The sequence below is a fragment of the Palaemon carinicauda genome, chromosome 17, assembly GCF_036898095.1.
Source record: "Palaemon carinicauda isolate YSFRI2023 chromosome 17, ASM3689809v2, whole genome shotgun sequence".
NCBI lineage: Eukaryota > Metazoa > Arthropoda > Malacostraca > Decapoda > Palaemonidae > Palaemon > Palaemon carinicauda.
Window position 1 is genome coordinate 50,082,903 of NC_090741.1, and position 18,771 is coordinate 50,101,673.

Sequence of the window (18,771 nt, forward strand, 5' to 3'; positions counted from 1 at the left end):
GTCAGAGATAATGCCCGAAATTTTTCGGTGTCAGATTTTGTGTTAGACTACAGCATAGAGTCGTTTTATGGGTATAAATGGGGTCATCGCATATTTTCGCTCTCCGGCTAAAATTATAGAAGATATATGAGTTTTTATTGAAAAAGGACCCTATTTTTGGGGTCCGAAACGAGTAAGGGCCGGGGTCAGAGATAATGCCCGAAATTTTTCGGTGTCAGATTTTGTGTTAGACTACAGCATAGAGTCGTTTTATGGGTATAAATGTGGTCATCGCATATTTTCGCTCTCCGGCTAAAATTATAGAAGATATATGAGTTTTTATTGAAAAAGGACCCTATTTTTGGGGTCCGAAACGAGTAAGGGCCGGGGTCAGAGATAATGCCCGAAATTTTTCGGTGTCAGATTTTGTGTTAGACTACAGCATAGAGTCGTTTTATGGGTATAAATGTGGTCATCGCATATTTTCGCTCTCCGGCTAAAATTATAGAAGATATATGAGTTTTTATTGAAAAAGGACCCTATTTTTGGGGTCCGAAACGAGTAAGGGCCGGGGTCAGAGATAATGCCCGAAATTTTTCGGTGTCAGATTTTGTGTTAGACTACAGCATAGAGTCGTTTTATGGGTATAAATGTGGTCATCGCATATTTTCGCTCTCCGGCTAAAATTATAGAAGATATATGAGTTTTTATTGAAAAAGGACCCTATTTTTGGGGTCCGAAACGAGTAAGGGCCGGGGTCAGAGATAATGCCCGAAATTTTTCGGTGTCAGATTTTGTGTTAGACTACAGCATAGAGTCGTTTTATGGGTATAAATGTGGTCATCGCATATTTTCGCTCTCCGGCTAAAATTATAGAAGATATATGAGTTTTTATTGAAAAAGGACCCTATTTTTGGGGTCCGAAACGAGTAAGGGCCGGGGTCAGAAATAATGCCCGAAATTTTTCGGTGTCAGATTTTGTGTTAGACTACAGCATAGAGTCGTTTTATGGGTATAAATGTGGTCATCGCATATTTTCGCTCTCCGGCTAAAATTATAGAAGATATATGAGTTTTTATTGAAAAAGGACCCTATTTTTGGGGTCCGAAACGAGTAAGGGCCGGGGTCAGAGATAATGCCCGAAATTTTTCGGTGTCAGATTTTGTGTTAGACTACAGCATAGAGTCGTTTTATGGGTATAAATGTGGTCATCGCATATTTTCGCTCTCCGGCTAAAATTATAGAAGATATATGAGTTTTTATTGAAAAAGGACCCTATTTTTGGGGTCCGAAACGAGTAAGGGCCGGGGTCAGAGATAATGCCCGAAATTTTTCGGTGTCAGATTTTGTGTTAGACTACAGCATAGAGTCGTTTTATGGGTATAAATGTGGTCATCGCATATTTTCGCTCTCCGGCTAAAATTATAGAAGATATATGAGTTTTTATTGAAAAAGGACCCTATTTTTGGGGTCCGAAACGAGTAAGGGCCGGGGTCAGAGATAATGCCCGAAATTTTTCGGTGTCAGATTTTGTGTTAGACTACAGCATAGAGTCGTTTTATGGGTATAAATGTGGTCATCGCATATTTTCGCTCTCCGGCTAAAATTATAGAAGATATATGAGTTTTTATTGAAAAAGGACCCTATTTTTGGGGTCCGAAACGAGTAAGGGCCGGGGTCAGAGATAATGCCCGAAATTTTTCGGTGTCAGATTTTGTGTTAGACTACAGCATAGAGTCGTTTTATGGGTATAAATGTGGTCATCGCATATTTTCGCTCTCCGGCTAAAATTATAGAAGATATATGAGTTTTTATTGAAAAAGGACCCTATTTTTGGGGTCCGAAACGAGTAAGGGCCAGGGTCAGAGATAATGCCCGAAATTTTTCGGTGTCAGATTTTGTGTTAGACTACAGCATAGAGTCGTTTTATGGGTATAAATGTGGTCATCGCATATTTACGCTCTCCGGCTAAAATTATAGAAGATATATGAGTTTTTATTGAAAAAGGACCCTATTTTTGGGGTCCGAAACGAGTAAGGGCCGGGGTCAGAGATAATGCCCGAAATTTTTCGGTGTCAGATTTTGTGTTAGACTACAGCATAGAGTCGTTTTATGGGTATAAATGTTGTCATTGCATATTTTTGCTCTCCGGCTAAAATTATAGAAGATATATGAGTTTTTATTGAAAAAGGACCCTATTTTTGGGGTCCGAAACGAGTAAGGGCCGGGGTCAGAGATAATGCCCGAAATTTTTCGGTGTCAGATTTTGTGTTAGACTACAGCATAGAGTCGTTTTATGGGTATAAATGTGGTCATCACATATTTTCGCTCTCCGGCTAAAATTATAGAAGATATATGAGTTTTTATTGAAAAAGGACCCTATTTTTGGGGTCCGAAACGAGTAAGGGCCGGGGTCAGAGATAATGCCCGAAATTTTTCGGTGTCAGAATTTGTGTTAGACTACAGCATAGAGTCGTTTTATGGGTATAAATGTGGTCATCGCATATTTTCGCTCTCCGGCTAAAATTATAGAAGATATATGAGTTTTTATTGAAAAAGGACCCTATTTTTGGGGTCCGAAACGAGTAAGGGCCGGGGTCAGAGATGATGCCCGAAATTTTTCGGTGTCAGATTTTGTGTTAGACTACAGCATAGAGTCGTTTTATGGGTATAAATGTGGTCATCGCATATTTTCGCTCTCCGGCTAAAATTATAGAAGATATATGAGTTTTTATTGAAAAAGGACCCTATTTTTGGGGTCCGAAACGAGTAACGGCCGGGTTCAGAGATAATGCCCGAAATTTTTTGGTGTCAGATTTTGTGTTAGACTACAGCATAGAGTCGTTTTATGGGTATAAATGTGGTCATCGCATATTTTCGCTCTCCGGCTAAAATTATAGAAGATATATGAGTTTTTATTGAAAAAGGACCCTATTTTTGGGGTCCGAAACGAGTAAGGGCCGGGGTCAGAGATAATGCCCGAAATTTTTCTGTGTCAGATTTTGTGTTAGACTACAGCATAGAGTCGTTTTATGGGTATAAATGTGGTCATCGCATATTTTCGCTCTCCGGCTAAAATTATAGAAGATATATGAGTTTTTATTGAAAAAGGACCCTATTTTTGGGGTCCGAAACGAGTAAGGGCCGGGGTCAGAGATAATGCCCGAAATTTTTCGGTGTCAGATTTTGTGTTAGACTACAGCATAGAGTCGTTTTATGGGTATAAATGTGGTCATCGCATATTTTCGCTCTCCGGCTAAAATTATAGAAGATATATGAGTTTTTATTGAAAAAGGACCCTATTTTTGGGGTCCGAAACGAGTAAGGGCCGGGGTCAGAGATAATGCCCGAAATTTTTCGGTGTCAGATTTTGTGTTAGACTACAGCATAGAGTCGTTTTATGGGTATAAATGTGGTCATCGCATATTTTCGCTCTCCGGCTAAAATTATAGAAGATATATGAGTTTTTATTGAAAAAGGACCCTATTTTTGGGGTCCGAAACGAGTAAGGGCCGGGGTCAGAGATAATGCCCGAAATTTTTCGGTGTCAGATTTTGTGTTAGACTACAGCATAGAGTCGTTTTATGGGTATAAATGTGGTCATCGCATATTTTCGCTCTCCGGCTAAAATTATAGAAGATATATGAGTTTTTATTGAAAAAGGACCCTATTTTTGGGGTCCGAAACGAGTAAGGGCCGGGGTCAGAGATAATGCCCGAAATTTTTCGGTGTCAGATTTTGTGTTAGACTACAGCATAGAGTCGTTTTATGGGTATAAATGTGGTCATCGCATATTTTCGCTCTCCGGCTAAAATTATAGAAGATATATGAGTTTTTATTGAAAAAGGACCCTATTTTTGGGGTCCGAAACGAGTAAGGGCCGGGGTCAGAGATAATGCCCGAAATTTTTCGGTGTCAGATTTTGTGTTAGACTACAGCATAGAGTCGTTTTATGGGTATAAATGTGGTCATCGCATATTTTCGCTCTCCGGCTAAAATTATAGAAGATATATGAGTTTTTATTGAAAAAGGACCCTATTTTTGGGGTCCGAAACGAGTAAGGGCCGGGGTCAGAGATAATGTGGAAAATGAAAAGGAATTTCATTTTTTATTTGCATATTAATTAAATACTTCCATTACTTAGGTGTGAAAATGAAAATTGCTTTATATTTGTTTAATTTGCCAAATACACAATTCGTGATCTCTGTTATTTTAGATGAATCTAAACTGAGCTTGTTGTCACAGTTACTTACAATCTAGTTCGCTAGTAAACTACCGAGATCACCAATTGAGTGTTTACATTTAAGAAAACAGAAGTCTGTTCCAGTTCTTTTGTTCTGGTAGATCAGTTCAACGTGAGGCAGAGTGGAGAGAGGTTTGTCGATCCATCATTATACATATATCCGGCCGATCAACGATCCTATGGTTTTATCCGGGAATTATCTTCGCTCTGGATTTGGATTTTTTTAACCTCATGAACTCAAAGTAATATATAAGTGCGACATCGATGGGGCTCATGGAGACGGCAACCGGGTATTATTCCGTATATCGGAAGTTTGAACCCCTGAGACTACCACACCACCTCGTCCATTAAAGTGTAGCTTTATTCCTGCCGGGCTGATATAAGATGTGAGTAACTTGGTGATTATGCACGCTCAGTATACTTTAATTTATAACAGTTAACAATTCCATTCATGAATTGTGGCAGCCAGCGTGTCTGCTATTAATATTTAATATAATTTGACCTTGAACATTTTAAATTATACTGTATTTGGTGTATTTTATCAACTTTAAACGCAATTTTCACTGTTTCACCTTTAATATAAATTCGAGTAGATTATCGTGCTCGGCTTGTTATTTGTCAAGTTGTTTTCTTTATATAGCTCGAACTTTCTTAAGGGTAATTTTTTGCGTTGGGTTAGATGCTGTTTTATATCCTTTTACAGTGTATTGTTTCATAAATTTCAGGTCAGTGTTGAATAAAGGGATATATGGTGAAGAGATTATTACTGCATACGACCACTTGGTAATTTGAGTGGTTGAATATTCTCGAGGACTTCGGAACGGCAACTCAGCTTACTGCTTTCAATTATTTAACTATGTAAACGATCAGATGTATTGTTAAATATAGTCATTTTAGAACTCTATATTTTATTATATCCCAGAAGTTTATTCAAATGGCGCCCCCCGGGTGGGCACGCTGGAAAGCTGCTGTTGCCGTTTCCTTGGCCTCATTCGGTGTCGTAACTTGCTAATTGAATTATTTTTCTTATTACGAATTGTTTGGTGAATTATTGGTATTTCATTTAAGGTGGTAATAATTTTTCATTTTACTGCGCGTTGTTTGGTGTTTAGTTTTATTGCTTGTTTGGCAATTTCTTAATGCATTCGATTATATACGTGCGATATTGTTAGTTATTACCGGCTGTGCTGTGGTTTGTTTAGTTTTGCTTGTTTGGCAATTTCTTAATGCATTCGATTATTTACGTGCGATATTGTTAGTTATTACCGGCCGTGCTGTGATTTATTTAGCATTCGTAATTTTTTGAAAGTATATATTTGTAACACTTATTTCTTTGTGAGCAGTATCTGTGTTTTGTGCCAAAATGTCTCATAAACTTAAATATCACATTAGTTCACGAGGGAATTTTAGAGGACAAGTGAATATTATTTTTAATGACATTTCAAGTTTGTCTGGTAAATCGGAAGATGAAAGAAAGATTCTTGAAATCAAATTAAACCGAGTTAAAGATGAACTTTCCAGATTGGATGTTATCATTAGAGATTTGAAATGGGAAGATAATGCTTCGGACGAAGCCAAAGCTGTTGCTGAGAACGAAAGGGAAATTACTGAGAGTAGTTCTTATGATGACAAAATAAATCGGTGTTTGTATAATTTAACCAAAGTTTCTGTATCACAATCGCCATGTTGTAATAGTGGTAGGCTTAAAAGTCCTGAGGCTCCTTTGCCTACATTCTGTAGCCAAGATGGTGAAGATTTGACAAAGTTTTTAAGTCAGTTTGAAGATGTTGTACAGCGGTATAATTATTCAGACTTTGACAAGTTTTTGCTATTAAAACAGCAAATTTCCGGTAGAGCGTCACATTTGATTAATTCATTGGATAGTGTACAACAGTCTTATACTATTGCAAAGGATTTACTCTTACAAGCACTTGCGTCTCCTTCAGTTCGTAAGTTTAATGTATTGCAGCGTTTGACAGAGTTGAAGTTGGATTTTTCATCTGATCCATTTGAGTATATTGGTAATATTAATTCTATACAAGACTCTATTAAAAGTTTGAGTATCTCTGTTGATGACGTAGTACAGTATTTTTCATGGAAGGGACTAAACAAAAAATTTCAAGATCAGCTTGTGCAAATTACAAATGAAACTAACCCTTCTTTGGATCAGATAAAGAGCAAGTTCTTTGAGGCGAGTGAGAGATATATGGAAGTACAGAAACGAGTTGATTATAGATCCAAACACAGACCATGTCCCTCTAATTCAGCTGTTGGTTTAGCAGCCAAAGTAGATTGTCAATCAACCCCCACCACAAGTTTAGCATCTAACGTAAAGTTACGGAAAGATAATGCTAATGTATTCAAACATTGTTCTCTTTGTGATAATGGTGACCATCCAGTTCATAAATGTAGTAAATATCCGGACCCTAAATCAAAGCTCGATAGGCTGAAGAAACTTAAAGCTTGTATAAAATGTGCCCGGTTGGATCACTCTTCAGATAAGTGCAATTTCTATTTTACCAGACGTTGTTTTTGTGGTTCTTTTCATTTCACGTTTTTGTGTTTGAGTAATATAAGGAAAGAACACAGAAATGATAGTAATGGTTTGGCAAAGAAGGGTAAAGATAAGCCTCCAAAGTCAGATAAGGTAGAAGTAAAAGATAAGAGTTCGAGTATAACTTTTGCTGAAGCCTCAAGGGATGTTATGATGGTAAATGATTGTAGTCTTGCAATTCTACCCACCTTTTCTTGTGACCTTCTTAATGGAAATCGCATCCGTTGTTTGCGAGATGGGGGATGTCAATCAAATTTCATAACTGAAGAGTGTGCTGTTAGGGAAAATTTACCAATTGTTAAATCAAATATTACGTTAAGAGTAAATGGATTTAATTCTTCCCGATTGTACAATACGTGTTCTTATAAAGTGTCTATGATGATTGGGGACAGATTATGTGAATTGGAGGCTATGAGTGTACCATCCATTAAAACATGTTTAAAACTACCTGGTTTGACATCTGTTGTTCAGGGTTTTATTGAAAAGGGCTATACTGTTGCTGATAAATATCTGTTGAATGGAAAGGATGAAATTATGGACGTAGATTTCATCTTAGGGTCGAATTCTGCATATTGCCTTAAGGAAAATACTGTTCTTTTTGGTGACTTAGAGGGTAATATACCTTCTGTGTACTCGGTAACTCCGTTGGGTATTATGCTCATAGGAAATCTGGATCAAATGAGTCATAATTTGATACATTTGAAGAATTGTCAGGACACTGTTGCCCATATTTCATGCTCTAATATTTTATCTATAGTATGTGAAGAAGTTGAGGACATGGGTAATGTCTGCAATGCTTCCCTGACAAACAGTTATACGGAAGTTGGAGCTAATTTTGCGGTACTTGATCATAATGGAGAAATTATAGACACTGAATTTGAGAGAGCCAGCAAAGAAGTTCTCGACAACTTATGTTTGAAAACATTGAATTTTGATGATGTTAATATTCCAGAAGATTATGTCGAGAACAATGATAAAATTGTTGACTATGTTCTCAGTAACACAACTCGGAATGCTGACGGCAGACTAGTTATGCCCTTAATTTGGAATAATAAAGTAAAACATTTATTGGGCAAAAATCGTCATTTGGCAACTCAAATTTTGAAGTCTAATTTAAAGAAATTCACCATAAAGAATCCTGATTACTTAAATATGATGGATCAATATTTCAAAGAACAACAGGAGTTAGGCATCATAGAAAGAATAGAGAATTTGGAACAGTTTTTGTTGGAGAATCCAGGTCACAGTTTCATGGGTCACCTGGGAGTTTTCAAGCTTGAGAGAGAGACTACAAAATGTCGGGTGGTCTTTTTGTCTAACCTTAGTGAAAGAGATCCCTCTCAGAAAGTTACACTAAGTCACAATCAAGCCATGTTGAGTGGACCTTGCATCAATCAAAAGATAACCACTGCTCTTTTGAACTTACGCTTTGATACTAAATTGCTATGCTTTGATGTAAAGAAAGCTTTTCTAAATATTTGCTTGACCCCTTTGGATTCAAACAAGCTGCTATTTTTGTGGTTCAAAAATATGGCTCGGAAAGATTATACTCTTGTTGGATATAGAAATTTGAGATTGCCCTTTGGCTTAGTTTGCTCACCTTGTTTGCTTTTGCTTGGTCTGTACAAAATCCTTATGATTGATACTGATATGGATTCTAAAGAAATTAAGGAACTTAAGAGACACATCTACTCCCTAATCTATATGGATAATGGTAGCATCACCTCCAATACTGCAGAAGAACTTCAGTGGGCATTTGATAATCTTAAAAACATATTTGAACCTTATAAATTTTTTCTGCAGCAGTTTGTCACTAACGATAAGGAACTACAGGATAAAATTGATGAAAATGAATCTAAGAAAACCTCAACAGAAGTTAAGCTTTTGGGAATGGTATGGAATCGTTTAGATGATACTTTAAGAACCCGACATTTGCAGTTGGATATTGGAGCAGATAATAAGAGGAAAGTATTAAAATCCATTGCTGCACACTATGATGTGTTTGGATTTACAGGACCAATTCTAAATAGAGCAAGATTGTTTTTGCACAAATTGCAGTGTGATGGCTCATTTGATTGGGATATGAAACTTGATGATAGCCTTTTGAGGGAATGGAAAAACATTTGTAGACAAGTCAATGCATCTCCTGAAATAAAGATTCAAAGGTTTGTGGGAAGAAGGAATAGTCAGTATAGATTGGTAGCCTTTACTGATAGCAGTAAAGATATATATGGTACTACTGTTTATATTCAAGAGATTGATTCTTTGGAAGTTAGTTTTGTACTTGCAAAAAACAGAATTGTCAACAAAGCGCTTTCAGCTAAGGGAATTCCTTCATTAGAATTTCAGTCTATTGTATTGGGCTCGGAAGTATTAATTGACCTTTATAAAGATCTGGTAGGCCCTGCTTGTGTTTCGCCATTAGATATAGTAGAATTGAAGCTATATTCTGACAGTCTAGTTTCTCTTGCTTGGATTAATTCTCATGTTCATAAGCTTGAGAAGCAAAGTAAAAAAAGTATATTCATTCTTAATCGGTTGGAACACATAAGTAGACTTTGTGAAATTCATCCTATTATTTATGGATTTGTTTCAGGTATTGAAAACCCAGCTGATCAAATTACCAGACCTGTTTCATATAGAACTCTTATAAAGTCTAATTATTTTTCAGGACCTAAATTTTTAAAAGTGTGTTCTAATATGGATATGCAGATCAGCAGAGATGATATTTTGAATATTCAGGTTCCAAATCCTTTGGCAAAACCTGACCTTTCAGCCCTGGAAGCACGCAACTATCAGGTCATGCATGGCACGTCTATAGCTAAAGTTAATGAGCATTTAATATCTCCACAGAAATATTCTGATTTCTACAAACTGGTTTCCGTGCATAGATTAGTTTTAAAGTTTGTTCACATTCTAAAAGGTAGACTGTATAAAAGGGATACAGTTAAATACGCTCAAATGAAAGTAACCTCAACAAATTTGTATACAGAGGCTATTACTCAAATCCTGAAAGTTGACCAAGACATTCACTTTGCAGATGTGAAAAAGTATTTTTCAAGTAAGTTCAAGAATGTTGGGAATATCCCCAATCTAGTTAATCAACTTAATGTTTATCCTGATAGGACTGGCTTATTGAGAGTTAGGAGTAAATTTTCTCGTTGGAAATGTGATGAAAGTATCCGTTATCCCATATTGTTGTCAAAGCACAGTGAGCTTGTGAGATTGATAATTTTAAGTTTACATTGTGCATTATCCCATTCAGGTTGCTATGTAATTTTAATCGAATTAAGAAAGCAGTATTGGGTACCGCACTACTTCTCTGTTGTAAAACGTGTATTGAAGGAGTGTATTACTTGTCGCAAGGTGAAACAGAGAACTATTAAACTTAATCAATCACCATACAGAGAATTTAGACTGGAACCCCCTAACATTCCATTTAAATATATTTTTATTGATCACTTGGGATACTTTCAGGTAAAATATCAACAGAAGAAAATTAAGGTCTGGATTTTGTGCATCACTTGTTTATGGTCGAGAGCAATAAATTTGAAGATATGTTTTGATCTTAGTACTGTAGAATTCTTGAGAGCCTTCCAGATCCATACTTATGAATATGGCATTCCTGAATTATGCTTATCAGATTTAGGTTCATCATTGGTAGCTGGAGCAAATATAATGACTGATTTCTTGAGGGATTCTGATACTCAAGCATATTTTGAAGAAAATAATGTGAAGTCTCCCACATTTGAACAATATTTCAAGGGTTGTCATCCATTGGGAGGTTTAGTTGAAGTTTGTGTTAAAATGGTGAAGCAACTAATTCATGGCTCTATTAAAAATTACGTGTTGGAATACAGAGATTTTGAGTTCATTGTTGCTCAAACAATTTATCAAGTCAATCGTAGACCTGTTGCATTTGTTGAAGGATTGAGAGATGAAAGTGATGACTTTATTCCAGACCCGATAACTCCTGAAAGACTTATCTATGGTTATGATAGGATCTCTCTTAATCTTATCCCCTCTTTGCAGCCAGACCCAGAAATGGATTCTGAATGGATTGCAGATAAGGAGCCACTTTTGCACATTAAAGAGAGCTATAATAAATTGAAAAATGTACGAAAGGCTCTGACTGAAACCTATAATAATGAATTTTTGGCTCATTTAATGAAGCAAGCAGTCAACGTTAAGAGTAGGTACAAACCCGTTACGCATAAACAACTAAAACCAGGTGATATTGTATTGATAAAAGAAGAAAATTGTAAACCCTTTAATTATCCAATGGCGGTGGTGAAGGAGACTGTAATGAACACTATTGGGGAGACAACTAATGCAATTTTATTGAAAGGTAGAACTCGCGAATTAGTAAAGCGTCATGTAAGCTCTTTGATTCCAATTTTAAGTGTAAATGAAATGCATGTAAACTCTGATCAGTCTGGGAAATCTGTTATTACTGATGACTCTTTTCAGATTGTAAATAAGGTGCGACGGAAAGCCGCCATGGAAAGTAAAACCAGAACTAAAAATATGCTTATTAATGAATAATTTAGTTCTGTGGAAATGTATATTATGTATATATTTGGCTGGGTATTGCAGTAAAAATTTATTTACATTTTTGTGCTTAATTTTTGTAATAGTTCAATAATGTTGCTTTATTGAACCCTTCCCCTGGAGTGTGGAAAATGAAAAGGAATTTCATTTTTTATTTGCATATTAATTAAATACTTCCATTACTTAGGTGTGAAAATGAAAATTGCTTTATATTTGTTTAATTTGCCAAATACACAATTCGTGATCTCTGTTATTTTAGATGAATCTAAACTGAGCTTGTTGTCACAGTTACTTACAATCTAGTTCGCTAGTAAACTACCGAGATCACCAATTGAGTGTTTACATTTAAGAAAACAGAAGTCTGTTCCAGTTCTTTTGTTCTGGTAGATCAGTTCAACGTGAGGCAGAGTGGAGAGAGGTTTGTCGATCCATCATTATACATATATCCGGCCGATCAACGATCCTATGGTTTTATCCGGGAATTATCTTCGCTCTGGATTTGGATTTTTTTAACCTCATGAACTCAAAGTAATATATAAGTGCGACATCGATGGGGCTCATGGAGACGGCAACCGGGTATTATTCCGTATATCGGAAGTTTGAACCCCTGAGACTACCACACCACCTCGTCCATTAAAGTGTAGCTTTATTCCTGCCGGGCTGATATAAGATGTGAGTAACTTGGTGATTATGCACGCTCAGTATACTTTAATTTATAACAGTTAACAATTCCATTCATGAATTGTGGCAGCCAGCGTGTCTGCTATTAATATTTAATATAATTTGACCTTGAACATTTTAAATTATACTGTATTTGGTGTATTTTATCAACTTTAAACGCAATTTTCACTGTTTCACCTTTAATATAAATTCGAGTAGATTATCGTGCTCGGCTTGTTATTTGTCAAGTTGTTTTCTTTATATAGCTCGAACTTTCTTAAGGGTAATTTTTTGCGTTGGGTTAGATGCTGTTTTATATCCTTTTACAGTGTATTGTTTCATAAATTTCAGGTCAGTGTTGAATAAAGGGATATATGGTGAAGAGATTATTACTGCATACGACCACTTGGTAATTTGAGTGGTTGAATATTCTCGAGGACTTCGGAACGGCAACTCAGCTTACTGCTTTCAATTATTTAACTATGTAAACGATCAGATGTATTGTTAAATATAGTCATTTTAGAACTCTATATTTTATTATATCCCAGAAGTTTATTCAAAGATAATGCCCGAAATTTTTTGGTGTCAGATTTTGTGTTAGACTACAGCATAGAGTCGTTTTATGGGTATAAATGTGGTCATCGCATATTTTCGCTCTCCGGCTAAAATTATAGAAGATATATGAGTTTTTATTGAAAAAGGACCCTATTTTTGGGGTCCGAAACGAGTAAGGGCCGGGGTCAGAGATAATGCCCGAAATTTTTCGGTGTCAGATTTTGTGTTAGATTACAGCATAGAGTCGTTTTATGGGTATAAATGTGGTCATCACATATTTTCGCTCTTCGGCTAAAATTATAGAAGATATATGAGTTTTTATTGAAAAAGGACCCTATTTTTGGGGTCCGAAACGAGTAAGGGCCGGGGTCAGAGATAATGCCCGAAATTTTTCGGTGTCAGATTTTGTGTTAGACTACAGCATAGAGTCGTTTTTTGGGTATAAATGTGGTCATCGCATATTTTCGCTCTCCGGCTAAAATTATAGAAGATATATGAGTTTTTATTGAAAAAGGACCCTTTTTTTGGGGTCCGAAACGAGTAAGGGCCGGGGTCAGAGATAATGCCCGAAATTTTTCGGTGTCAGATTTTGTGTTAGACTACAGCATAGAGTCGTTTTATGGGTATAAATGTGGTCATCGCATATTTTCGCTCTCCGGCTAAAATTATAGAAGATATATGAGTTTTTATTGAAAAAGGACCCTATTTTTGGGGTCCGAAACGAGTAAGGGCCGGGGTCAGAGATAATGCCCGAAATTTTTCGGTGTCAGATTTTGTGTTAGACTACAGCATAGAGTCGTTTTATGGGTATAAATGTGGTCATCGCATATTTTCGCTCTCCGGCTAAAATTATAGAAGATATATGAGTTTTTATTGAAAAAGGACCCTATTTTTGGGGTCCGAAACGAGTAAGAGCCGGGGTCAGAGATAATGCCCGAAATTTTTCGGTGTCAGATTTTGTGTTAGACTACAGCATAGAGTCGTTTTATGGGTATAAATGTGGTCATCGCATATTTTCGCTCTCTGGCTAAAATTATAGAAGATATATGAGTTTTTATTGAAAAAGGACCCTATTTTTGGGGTCCGAAACGAGTAAGGGCCGGGGTCAGAGATAATGCCCGAAATTTTTCGGTGTCAGATTTTGTGTTAGACTACAGCATAGAGTCGTTTTATGGGTATAAATGTGGTCATCGCATATTTTCGCTCTCCGGCTAAAATTATAGAAGATATATGAGTTTTTATTGAAAAAGGACCCTATTTTTGGGGTCCGAAACGAGTAAGGGCCGGGGTCAGAGATAATGCCCGAAATTTTTCGGTGTCAGATTTTGTGTTAGACTACAGCATAGAGTCGTTTTATGGGTATAAATGTGGTCATCGCATATTTTCGCTCTCCGGCTAAAATTATAGAAGATATATGAGTTTTTATTGAAAAAGGACCCTATTTTTGGGGTCCGAAACGAGTAAGGGCCGGGGTCAGAGATAATGCCCGAAATTTTTCGGTGTCAGATTTTGTGTTAGACTACAGCATAGAGTCGTTTTATGGGTATAAATGTGGTCATCGCATATTTTCGCTCTCCGGCTAAAATTATAGAAGATATATGAGTTTTTATTGAAAAAGGACCCTATTTTTGGGGTCCGAAACGAGTAAGGGGTCAGAGATAATGCCCGAAATTTTTCGGTGTCAGATTTTGTGTTAGACTACAGCATAGAGTCGTTTTATGGGTATAAATGTGGTCATCGCATATTTTCGCTCTCCGGCTAAAATTATAGAAGATATATGAGTTTTTATTGAAAAAGGACCCTATTTTTGGGGTCCGAAACGAGTAAGGGCCGGGGTCAGAGATGATGCCCGAAATTTTTCGGTGTCAGATTTTGTGTTAGACTACAGCATAGAGTCGTTTTATGGGTATAAATGTGGTCATCGCATATTTTCGCTCTCCGGCTAAAATTATAGAAGATATATGAGTTTTTATTGAAAAAGGACCCTATTTTTGGGGTCCGAAACGAGTAAGGGCCGGGGTCAGAGATAATGCCCGAAATTTTTCGGTGTCAGATTTTGTGTTAGACTACAGCATAGTGTCGTTTTATGGGTATAAATGTGGTCATCGCATATTTTCGCTCTCCGGCTAAAATTATAGAAGATATATGAGTTTTTATTGAAAAAGGACCCTATTTTTGGGGTCCGAAACGAGTAAGGGCCGGGGTCAGAGATAATGCCCGAAATTTTTCGGTGTCAGATTTTGTGTTAGACTACAGCATAGAGTCGTTTTATGGGTATAAATGTGGTCATCGCATATTTTCGCTCTCCGGCTAAAATTATAGAAGATATATGAGTTTTTATTGAAAAAGGACCCTATTTTTGGGGTCCGAAACGAGTAAGGGCCGGGGTCAGAGATAATGCCCGAAATTTTTCGGTGTCAGATTTTGTGTTAGACTACAGCATAGAGTCGTTTTATGGGTATAAATGGGGTCATCGCATATTTTCGCTCTCCGGCTAAAATTATAGAAGATATATAAGTTTTTTTTTAAAAAGGACCCTATTTTTGGGGTACGAAACGAGTAAGGGCCGGGGTCGGAGATAATGCCCGAAATTTTTCGGTGTCAGATTTTGTGTTAGACTACAGCATAGAGTCGTTTTATGGGTATAAATGTGGTCATCGCATATTTTCGCTCTCCGGCTAAAATTATAGAAGATATATGAGTTTTTATTGAAAAAGGACCCTATTTTTGGGGTCCGAAACGAGTAACGGCCGGGGTCAGAGATAATGCCCGAAATTTTTCGGTGTCAGATTTTGTGTTAGACTACAGCATAGAGTCGTTTTATGGGTATAAATGTGGTCATCGCATATTTTCGCTCTCCGGCTAAAATTATAGAAGATATATGAGTTTTTATTGAAAAAGGACCCTATTTTTGGGGTCCGAAACGAGTAAGGGCCGGGGTCAGAGATAATGCCCGAAATTTTTCTGTGTCAGATTTTGTGTTAGACTACAGCATAGAGTCGTTTTATGGGTATAAATGTGGTCATCGCATATTTTCGCTCTCCGGCTAAAATTATAGAAGATATATGAGTTTTTATTGAAAAAGGACCCTATTTTTGGGGTCCGAAACGAGTAAGGGCCGGGGTCAGAGATAATGCCCGAAATTTTTCGGTGTCAGATTTTGTGTTAGACTACAGCATAGAGTCGTTTTATGGGTATAAATGTGGTCATCGCATATTTTCGCTCTCCGGCTAAAATTATAGAAGATATATGAGTTTTTATTGAAAAAGGACCCTATTTTTGGGGTCCGAAACGAGTAAGGGCCGGGGTCAGAGATAATGCCCGAAATTTTTCGGTGTCAGATTTTGTGTTAGACTACAGCATAGAGTCGTTTTATGGGTATAAATGTGGTCATCGCATATTTTCGCTCTCCGGCTAAAATTATAGAAGATATATGAGTTTTTATTGAAAAAGGACCCTATTTTTGGGGTCCGAAACGAGTAAGGGCCGGGGTCAGAGATAATGCCCGAAATTTTTCGGTGTCAGATTTTGTGTTAGACTACAGCATAGAGTCGTTTTATGGGTATAAATGTGGTCATCGCATATTTTCGCTCTCCGGCTAAAATTATAGAAGATATATGAGTTTTTATTGAAAAAGGACCCTATTTTTGGGGTCCGAAACGAGTAAGGGCCGGGGTCAGAGATAATGCCCGAAATTTTTCGGTGTCAGATTTTGTGTTAGACTACAGCATAGAGTCGTTTTATGGGTATAAATGTGGTCATCGCATATTTTCGCTCTCCGGCTAAAATTATAGAAGATATATGAGTTTTTATTGAAAAAGGACCCTATTTTTGGGGTCCGAAACGAGTAAGGGCCGGGGTCAGAGATAATGCCCGAAATTTTTCGGTGTCAGATTTTGTGTTAGACTACAGCATAGAGTCGTTTTATGGGTATAAATGTGGTCATCGCATATTTTCGCTCTCCGGCTAAAATTATAGAAGATATATGAGTTTTTATTGAAAAAGGACCCTATTTTTTGGGTCCGAAACGAGTAAGGGCCGGGGTCAGAGATAATGCCCGAAATTTTTCGGTGTCAGATTTTGTGTTAGACTACAGCACAGAGTCGTTTTATGGGTATAAATGTGGTTATCGCATATTTTCGCTCTCCGGCTAAAATTATAGAAGATATATGAGTTTTTATTGAAAAAGGACCCTATTTTTGGGGTCCGAAACGCGTAAGGGCCGGGGTCAGAGATAATGCCCGAAATTTTTCGGTGTCAGATTTTGTGTTAGACTACAGCATAGAGTCGTTTTATGGGTATAAATGGGGTCATCGCATATTTTCGCTCTCCGGCTAAAATTATAGAAGATATATGAGTTTTTATTGAAAAAGGACCCTATTTTTGGGGTCCGAAACGAGTAAGGGCCGGGGTCAGAGATAATGCCCGAAATTTTTCGGTGTCAGATTTTGTGTTAGACTACAGCATAGAGTCGTTTTATGGGTATAAATGTGGTCATCGCATATTTTCGCTCTCCGGCTAAAATTATAGAAGATATATGAGTTTTTATTGAAAAAGGACCCTATTTTTGGGGTCCGAAACGAGTAAGGGGGGGTCAGAGATAATGCCCGAAATTTTTCGGTGTCAGATTTTGTGTTAGACTACAGCATAGAGTCGTTTTATGGGTATAAATGGGGTCATCGCATATTTTCGCTCTCCGGCTAAAATTATAGAAGATATATGAGTTTTTATTGAAAAAGGACCCTATTTTTGGGGTCCGAAACGAGTAAGGGCCGGGGTCAGAGATAATGCCCGAAATTTTTCGGTGTCAGATTTTGTGTTAGACTACAGCATAGAGTCGTTTTATGGGTATAAATGTGGTCATCGCATATTTTCGCTCTCCGGCTAAAATTATAGAAGATATATGAGTTTTTATTGAAAAAGGACCCTATTTTTGGGGTCCGAAACGAGTAAGGGCCGGGGTCAGAGATAATGCCCGAAATTTTTCGGTGTCAGATTTTGTGTTAGACTACAGCATAGAGTCGTTTTATGGGTATAAATGTGGTCATCGCATATTTTCGCTCTCCGGCTAAAATTATAGAAGATATATGAGTTTTTATTGAAAAAGGACCCTATTTTTGGGGTCCGAAACGAGTAGGGGCCGGGGTCAGAGATAATGCCCGAAATTTTTCGGTGTCAGATTTTGTGTTAGACTACAGCATAGAGTCGTTTTATGGGTATAAATGTTGTCATTGCATATTTTTGCTCTCCGGCTAAAATTATAGAAGATATATGAGTTTTTATTGAAAAAGGACCCTATTTTTGGGGTCCGAAACGAGTAAGGGCCGGGGTCAGAGATAATGCCCGAAATTTTTCGGTGTCAGATTTTGTGTTAGACTACAGCATAGAGTCGTTTTATGGGTATAAATGTGGTCATCACATATTTTCGCTCTCCGGCTAAAATTATAGAAGATATATGAGTTTTTATTGAAAAAGGACCCTATTTTTGGGGTCCGAAACGAGTAAGGGCCGGGGTCAGAGATAATGCCCGAAATTTTTCGGTGTCAGAATTTGTGTTAGACTACAGCATAGAGTCGTTTTATGGGTATAAATGTGGTCATTGCATATTTTCGCTCTCCGGCTAAAATTATAGAAGATATATGAGTTTTTATTGAAAAAGGACCCTATTTTTGGGGGTCCGAAACGAGTAAGGGCCGGGGTCAGAGATGATGCCCGAAATTTTTCGGTGTCAGATTTTGTGTTAGACTACAGCATAGAGTCGTTTTATGGGTATAAATGTGGTCATCGCATATTTTCGCTCTCCGGCTAAAATTATAGAAGATATATGAGTTTTTATTGAAAAAGGACCCTATTTTTGGGGTCCGAAACGAGTAACGGCCGGGGTCAGAGATAATGCCCGAAATTTTTCGGTGTCAGATTTTGTGTTAGACTACAGCATAGAGTCGTTTTATGGGTATAAATGTGGTCATCGCATATTTTCGCTCTCCGGCTAAAATTATAGAAGATATATGAGTTTTTATTGAAAAAGGACCCTATTTTTGGGGTCCGAAACGAGTAAGGGCCGGGGTCAGAGATAATGCCCGAAATTTTTCTGTGTCAGATTTTGTGTTAGACTACAGCATAGAGTCGTTTTATGGGTATAAATGTGGTCATCGCATATTTTCGCTCTCCGGCTAAAATTATAGAAGATATATGAGTTTTTATTGAAAAAGGACCCTATTTTTGGGTC

General features: G+C 37.2%; 1 protein-coding gene across 1 annotated transcript; it reads left to right on the plus strand.

Annotated features, from left to right (window-relative positions):
• Positions 1–4,112: 4,112 nt before the first annotated feature.
• LOC137656352 (uncharacterized) lies at positions 4,113–11,321 on the plus strand. Its single transcript, XM_068390524.1, has 2 exons — positions 4,113–4,608; positions 4,948–11,321. The coding sequence occupies exon 2, from the start codon at positions 5,586–5,588 to the stop codon at positions 11,319–11,321; it is 5,736 nt and encodes a 1,911-aa protein (XP_068246625.1). The 5' UTR covers positions 4,113–4,608; positions 4,948–5,585.
• Positions 11,322–18,771: the final 7,450 nt, after the last annotated feature.